Source organism: Myripristis murdjan, chromosome 24, assembly GCF_902150065.1.
Source record: "Myripristis murdjan chromosome 24, fMyrMur1.1, whole genome shotgun sequence".
Taxonomy (NCBI): domain Eukaryota; kingdom Metazoa; phylum Chordata; class Actinopteri; order Holocentriformes; family Holocentridae; genus Myripristis; species Myripristis murdjan.
Window position 1 is genome coordinate 11,614,487 of NC_044003.1, and position 8,460 is coordinate 11,622,946.

General features: G+C 41.7%; 1 protein-coding gene across 1 annotated transcript in view; it reads left to right on the forward strand.

Annotated features, from left to right (window-relative positions):
- Window positions 1–8,436, forward strand: part of nr2e1 (nuclear receptor subfamily 2, group E, member 1) — a 9,422-nt gene extending 986 nt beyond the window's left edge. The window contains exons 2-9 of the mRNA XM_030047182.1: window positions 2,618–2,763; window positions 4,007–4,094; window positions 4,630–4,865; window positions 5,419–5,565; window positions 6,182–6,278; window positions 6,421–6,570; window positions 6,745–6,850; window positions 7,159–8,436. Of these exons, the coding sequence (XP_029903042.1) occupies window positions 2,618–2,763; window positions 4,007–4,094; window positions 4,630–4,865; window positions 5,419–5,565; window positions 6,182–6,278; window positions 6,421–6,570; window positions 6,745–6,850; window positions 7,159–7,321 (1,133 nt within the window). The 3' untranslated portion in view covers window positions 7,322–8,436. The remainder of the gene's footprint in view (window positions 1–2,617; window positions 2,764–4,006; window positions 4,095–4,629; window positions 4,866–5,418; window positions 5,566–6,181; window positions 6,279–6,420; window positions 6,571–6,744; window positions 6,851–7,158) is intronic.
- Window positions 8,437–8,460: the final 24 nt, after the last annotated feature.

Here is an 8,460-nt window from a genome sequence, read left to right on the forward strand (position 1 = left end):
TAGCTGAATTATCCTACAGACATCTCTTAAAGGAACGCACATTTTTCTGTGTTGTGCTCGTTGTTTAAAGTGATGAAAATAAATTATCCATCCTTATCAACAAAGAATAGTCTTCTTCGAGAGTCCCACTTGAGTCCCACTTGTTGCCACTTGTTGCCTGTAATTCCATTTTCAGTCTTGCTTTCAAAATATCAACCCGTGCACATTAAATAAAGTCACTTTACACTAAATCTGATTTTAAGATTTGTAAAAGATGCCTCCCTTAATGTGATGCTGGTCATCTCCTTTAGACCAATTAGTGAAACTAATATGTATGGACAGCTTAAGTGGCTCTGGTTGTGTGTGTGTTCGTGCGTGTGCGTGCGCGTGTGAATACTGCAAAAAACGTTAATCAGTTCATTTAATTATATATGAATGTACTCAGTGATTTAGGTTAAACTGCTAACTGTTTTTGTGCTCCTTTATTCAAAATGAAATTCAAAAATGAATTCTAAATGCTTTTTTTTTTTTTTTTGCTCAACCTCTTACAATTATCACATTAGCAGGACTCCTAATTAATTAATATTTTCCTCTTATTAGCTATATTTGTTAGGCTGCTGATGTTTTATTTGAATTTATTGGATTTGATTTTTTCTTTTTCTTTTTTTCTTTTTTCTTTCTTTTTTTCTTTTTTTTTTTTTTTTTTTTTTTTTTTTTTTTTTTGTACTTCAAATTACAGGACGTTTTTCAGTTAAATTTCCATGGGCCTATAGGCCTTAATGCCATCCTATGTAGCACGATTTCACAGCCTGGTCCTGTGTGTTTTTTCCTCAAATTGCATGATCTATTCTAAACATACAGTAAAATGTATTCAAATTGGCGCAGCAGTATGGTTTAAATGGGAATAAAAAACTGACACTATTAAATTACTATAACATTTCTGTCATTCAAGTTCATGCCCACATTATGGGTGGTCAGAAAAACATTTCCCACAGTCAGCAAAATGTAATCTCCACTTCTTTTAGCAGGTTTTTGGCTTGATGGTAATTTCGTTAATAGAATATGCCATATATCTTCAAGCAATTACTTCACACAATGGAGACGAATTGGACCCCCACAGAGGGAAGTTAAATACATTTTCCTCCTTCACAACAAAATCATGCGTCATTTTATTTCTCTGGCTTTCAATGATCTACAGTCAAACATTTATGTGAGCATTTTCTTAAAATATTTTGTTCTTTTTTTAAGCATGTATAATGCAACGGCGCCTGTTAAAACTTTGTTATGAAATTTCACGTGTGAACTTGAAATTTGCGATGCAAAATTCTAATAAATACGGGCTAATCGATAGGCTTGAATGACTCCAATCAATAGAGTTGTGATTTCTTTTTATATTAGAGTGGTTACAGTTTGCCTGCAATTTGGGTGAGCAGGCAAGTTTTTGTCAGGAAATAAATTATTCCACAGCAGGCCTAAAAATTCAAATTAGACCTACAGATGAGACAAGAAGGAGAGTTGCATTTTATTTTCCTGTTTCAAACCCTAACCAGCATGTTAATGCAAAAATGTTCGCTCTCTATTTCAGGCCTATTACACGACCATAGTCTGCAGTTTAATAGCCGACGACCCTCTGGTTCTTAATAATCTGCCAATTGAAGCCCTATAACTCTCTCCTGAAGTCATTGTTTTTGCTGCTGTGTAGTTATTCCCATGCTACCCTTTTTGACGGGTCACTGGTGAATCAATGAGCAGGTGGCAAAACGTCAGTGTAATTACATACACGGCTTTTCCCTGAAGAATAAAAAAAAGACTCCCTCATATGCATACAAATATACTTCTTTATAATAGATTTGAATACAAAATCTTTACAAAAAAAAATCACATTTTTTCATCTACTCCGGGGTCGATTTACATACACTTCATTTGAGTCGGTGAAACGAGTTGGTGCGCATTATTCTCATGGTGCAGTGTCACTCCCTAATCCTGGGGCCTATAGACCTGCGGGATAAAGCAGCTGTCGAGTCCCATTATGAAGGGGAGTTGGCAGCTTGTCGAGATCCAGGCAGTCAGACGAGGTTCAATGGGGGAAAATCATTAAGTTAACACTTTCCCCTAATGTCTCCATTGTGCGCCCTCGGGCCATTGTCTTAGAGAGCTCAGATATGACGCTTCCCACCGGACTTTATACTTGAAATGTGCGCAGTGAATTCCCATGGTCGGACGACCTGTGAAGGCGCGGGGCATTGTCCAGTGTGTGTGTGAGAGAGAGAGAGGGAGAGAGAGATGGTGTGCAGGCTACATGCCTTAATGAATATGATGGCTGCAGTATAGAGAGCATACGTTTTGGCAGGGATGGCCACCGTGAGAATGAACCGGTGTTCGTGCAAACCCACAGGACAAGTGCAAAAATGTGAAATATGAAAATGAGGTGCACTTGTCACTGGTAAAATTTGCTCAAGTTACCTGTTTCAGTTTTGCAAATTGCCCCTGCTATTTATTCACAGCTTCACTATCCATACACAAACTAATTACATACTGCCTTGAACTTTATTAATCCATAGCTGATGGAGCCATTTCAGATTCAGTTTACCCTAGTCTCACTGAATATGTTTTCTAACTCAGTGTGGGCCTCTTCTAGGTCGGATACTGGACATCCCATGCAAAGTATGCGGCGACCGCAGCTCAGGGAAGCACTACGGTGTTTACGCCTGTGACGGCTGCTCGGGATTCTTCAAGCGGAGCATCCGCAGGAACAGGACCTATGTCTGTAAATCTGGCTCTCAGGTGAGGCCCTCCCCTTCTTATTTATTTTATTTTACAGAATCCTGAACTCCATCAAATCCGTTTTCACACGATCAGGATGATTCCATGTTGTATTTCGTTGTCCTTTGCGCAGGGACTGCTTGTTTGAAAAGATCGAGTTGGAAAATCCTGATTTGTGTTGGAGGTTCGAAGTTGATATGTTGAGATGGCTTTTTGATATAGAGATTTTTGTTTTGGCGAGATTTATAGGGGATGCTTGGCAGCAAAGACGGAGAACACTGCATCCATCAAAGCAAGTTATTTGTGAATCTAATTGACATGGAACTGAATTATGACCTGTTATGTGTCCATCCTGGTCAGTATTGTTTAGTGTCTTGTAAGCCCATACGGACTGGGCATTCAAGCGCATAAAATGATAACTTTCTCACTTATTGACTATCAACGGGCCTGACTTGGCTGTGGCAATGTGCACTGGCTAATTTAGCTTAAGTGAGTCAAATTATATATTGTCGTTTTTCCCTTTAAAATGAATTGTAAATCCTGCACTAAGGCCAGAAACCAATTTGCAGGTCATATCGACAAAATCACATCAGGGGATCACCCTCTAAAGTCCGTGCGTCTATATCTAACAATTTATCATAGTGGCAATATCTTATCAAACATCACATATTGCTTCCCTTGTCCCCTGAAATGTTTATATAATTTATATGTGTTGAAGTGCCATTAGAAGCAGGGATTTACCGTAGACCGGAGTGAGATGACGCCCCCGGTGCTCATCCAAAAAAACACTACAGTTTTACTTACGCATTGCCCATTTTACGCGCAGGTTGCAGCTGATTTCCCCTCAGGCGCTGTTCTAAGTCCCCCTTGATGAGCCTAATTGTGTCATGCCTGGACCATTAAGTACTGAGCTAAACACCGCGCTGCTTTAATATATCAGGTGTAATCCAATCTAATGTAATGACACTAAGGCGAGGATTTAGGCAGCAGAGGGCGGGATAGGCTACTTATCCTCATGGGACGAGGCTGCACCGGAGCCGCAGGGGAGCAGGTCGATGACTGCATGATAACAGCCTGATAATAGTATGATCTTTCACCTGGAGATTGGCCTCCCAGGAAGATAATGGCACGATGCTTTTTTTGTGTGGCTGTGAGAATGCTGTGAGAAAATTCAACTGGAAGCTGTAACTCTCTCTCTCTCTCTCTCTCTCTCTCTCTCTCTCTCTCTCTCTCTCTCTCTCTCTCTCTCTCTCTCGTTGCATAGGGGGGTTGCCCTGTGGACAAAACTCACAGAAACCAATGCCGAGCGTGCCGCTTGAAAAAGTGTCTGGAAGTGAACATGAATAAAGACGGTAAATAGGCTTAATTGAATCATCATTATGGCCATAGACTCGCCCTGCAGAGTCGTTTCGATTAGGTGGTGGTGGCCAAGTCGGAAGGAAAAGTGTATTTAACAGAGGTTACATTCATAAGACTCTCATGAGAAGCAAACTCATTCATTTCACCTGTTATTCAAAAAGCAACACTTTTGCTGATAGTCTTTACTTATCTCAAAAGGAATAATTTTACTTCACTTATTACTCGCTGAGAATAGTGACTCGTTTCATTGCTGTTTGTTTCTTTTCAATTACACACCCAAATTTGTCAGTGAGCGTCCTTAATTGCCATTATATTATGTTTAATTACCTTTACTCAGTTATCTCTTCTATAAATGATCGGTGAAACCAAATTGCGCTGATGTCAACTGAAGAAAAAGATTGGTAACTGTGAGGCTGTTGAAATTTATGCACTAGTTAGTTACCATGAACGCACTTGATGTGTAAGATGCATTCACTTCTGCAGACATCACTCCTAACGCAGAGTGTGTGCTGCTCTCCCGTTTCACAGCCGTTCAGCACGAGAGGGGGCCCCGGACCTCCACCATCCGCAAACAGGTCGCCCTATATTTCCGAGGCCACAAAGAGGTGAACGGGACATCGACCCATTTCCCGGGATCCTCTCTGCCGGGACCCCCCTTCTTCACCACGGTCACGCAACTGGAGCCACACAACCTGGAGATGAGCACAGTGGCCACCACACCAGAGAGGCAGGCTATCGTGGGTCTGGCACAGCCCACCCCAAAGGTAGTTTTACAATCTCCCTATTATATTCCCATTGCTCCCATTGCTCAATGGGGGCTTTTTAATAACCTTACGCTATTTTATTACATATGGTAATATCCCAATTGTCCAATTGTATCCCTGTCAGGTGTGTGTGGTAGTAATTTTATAGTGACTTTACAGAATACTTAGATGTTTTTTAATGGATGCTTGGATGTTTTCCGTTGCCACTAAAATAGTCATACACTAAGCTATTCAATATATTTCATACCACTTCGCCACTTTGCGTTTATATTTGTTCTGCAGCCCTCTAAGATTTTAATATAGGATTATACTTACTTTGCGTAAGGGTTAGAAGTTGACATTCCTGTGCCGATTTAGCAGCCTATAGAGCCACAAATCTGCCAGTCAGATTTTTCACTCTAAATCCACCACAGGCAACACTAATAATTATAAAACCGGGTGCTGGGGCTTGGAATTTGACCTTTTCTTGGAGCTGTACTCTGAACTGTGTTACCTCATGATGATGATGATGATGATGATGATGACCAGACTGATGTTATCCTTTATCCCCCAGTACCCCCATGAAGTCAGTGGCACCCCCATGTACCTCTACGAGGTCGCGACGGAGTCCGTGTGCGAATCGGCGGCGCGCCTCCTTTTCATGAGCATCAAGTGGGCCAAGAGCGTGCCCGCGTTCTCCACGCTCCCTTTATCTGACCAGGTACACTGAGCCTGAGGGGCAATTGGTGAGAACTGAGGAAAATGAGACAGTTTAACCATGGAGAGCTAATTGGTATAACACGGTTTACAAGGCACTTGACAGACATCAGACCTCTCCATTCCAAATGTGACATTGGACTTTATAATTGTAATGGAGTGCAACAATCTAGCAAAAACTGACAAGGTATAACTTATGAAATTACACCGGGGAGCATCTGTAGGAGTACTGTTTCCTCTGAGATGTCTGTGTAAGGTAATTTGATGGATGACAGGCCAGTGTCTATAATTATTTGGCACGCTGACCAGGTAATAACATCTTGTCAGTCGTCACTCACGGTTCAGCTTGTCCTCAGAAATCTAGTCGACATAAGCTGATTTGGAATGCTTGATAACGACATTAGGCGCTGGTACTTTGACTTGACTTAGGATTTACTGAGCTAATTCCAATGTGCGTGATATGGAAAAGCTATATCCGTCATATTTTACGCATGAATGAGTAGGCCCATTGTCCAGCTAGGAATCAAAATGACTTATGACAAATAGGGGCTATATCACCAGTATAGGAAACTGGCTTATTAATGGTTTTTATGAGGTACTTAAACAATCCCTGCTTGCAGCTGATCCTGCTGGAGGACGCCTGGAGGGAATTATTTGTTCTGGGCATCGCACAGTGGGCCATTCCCGTGGACTCCAATACCCTGCTCGCTGTTTCTGGTATTTATCCTTGTCACTACAGAAGGCATACTATTTATAGAATACAACAGTCACCTGTGGGCTTCATGGGCTGATCTTGAGCATGTTGATAAACTGCTTAAATCTGAATACATGCTGAAGTGTTGATGCATTGTGTACACAGGCCTCAACACAGACAACACAGAGTCTCAGCGGATGAATAAAATCATCTCCGAAATACAAGCATTACAGGAGGTGGTCACCCGATTCAGACAGATGCGCCTGGATGCAACCGAGTTCGCCTGTTTGAAGTGCATAGTGACGTTCAAAGCCGGTGAGTTAAAGCTGTCAGGGCGGGACGGAGGATAGGCGTGTCCGAGGCTCTCCTTGAGCAAGGCATTGCATTCATACCAGAAGTTTACTTAGTCGTTTTGTACAGATTTAAGGACTAGTTTTCAGATTATGGCTGTTATGTAATGACAGTGAAAACCTTTCCCGTTTCTTATAGTCCCCACGCATGGCGGCACTGAGTTAAGAAGTTTCCGCAACGCCAGCGCCATCGCTGCGTTACAAGACGAAGCGCAGCTCACTCTCAACAGCTACATACACACCAGGTACGATGATTCAGCTCAGTGACACCCACCTACTTCAAATGTTTATATGTCTGTCTCTCTGTAGTGTAGCTCATATAACATAAGTTTGAAAATGGGCACATGTTAAAACATTGCGCGTTTTACGCACAAGCCAGTCCAGCAGGTGACAGCCCATTGTCTCACACACTCGCAGAGAGAGAGAGAGAGAGAGAGAGAGAGAGAGAGAGAGAGAGAGAGAGAGAGAGAGAGAGAGAGAGAGAGAGAGAGAGAGAACATGTGCCAAGAATAACCTGTAGTATTAAAGATTGCACTCCTTTGGTGTGTTGCAGGTATCCAACTCAACCCTGTCGTTTCGGGAAGCTGCTACTGCTCCTGCCGGCCCTGCGCTCCGTCAGCCCCTCCACCATAGAGGAGGTGTTTTTCAAGAAGACCATCGGCAACGTGCCCATCACCAGGCTGCTCTCCGACATGTACAAATCAAGCGATATATGAAAATGTGTGGAGATAAAGGACAGAGGACCCGCGGTAGCCACATCCAAGCAGCTTGTAGCTGGGGTTGAATTTTGCTGAGCACAAACTGTCTTATCTTGTTGATTTAAGAAGATAGCCTATTTAGGCCTAGGCTCTACTGAAACAAAGACTGTAAAACAGCCGGATTTCACCAAGTAGCCTGTTAACCTTTGCTCTAGAGTTAAGGAATAGCCTGTAACTTTCATAATAGAATTGCCTGTAAAAATAGGCCTACAGAGAACCTGCAGTCTCCGAGGAGGTACCCTACAGCGCTTAAACATAAAGACTCTGGAGGGCACCTGCGACTGTTTGACAAAGAAATTTTATATCTCCAAGAAGTTTTTCGAGTGTCTGTAAGACCAATGAGCTTGATGACCAATGCCCTTTCAATCTTTTAATGCTATGTTCAATCCCAATGGAGGAAACCAAAAAGATGACGCATGCGTAATGGGGGACGTGAGTCGCTGTCCCTCTGACCCGGTGCTGAAACCAAACGCATGGGACAACGAAGGAGGCGCAGACTGGAGGAACAGAGACTTTTTAAAAATATATATATATAAATATATATACATTCCTGCATTGCCTCCTAAATGAACTATAAAATTTAATTCATCTGAAGATGGTGTCTGTGTTAAATGGTTTCTGTCCTATTTGTGTTGGTGTGTCCTACCTGAGGCTCAGCATTAAATATATCTAGGTCGACTTTGTGAAGTTAGACACTAACACTGGATAAAATAATATTCAGCACTTGGAACTGTTTGTTGACTGTGGTGTTTTTATTCTGTTGTAAATTTTGGAGTTGTAACTACTTGGGGGTTGTAACTCTGAGAATAAAAGACATCAAATTTAAGTGTTTTCGTATAGCCAAGATATAAAACTGCCAGGGGGAATTTCAGGGCATGTCTTTATGTAATATAAAATTATTAGTCAAATATTCATGTGGGGAGAAAAATATAGGCTATCCTATAAAAAGCCGTTGCTTACTATGCAAATCTTTGTGGATTTCCGTTCATTTCAAATCTAAGCTTGTATCGCCAGTGTAAAAAATGATTTATAATAGAAGGCAATGATTTAAAAAAAAAAAAAAAAAAGTCCCGCCTTTTAACAACACTCTGCTATGA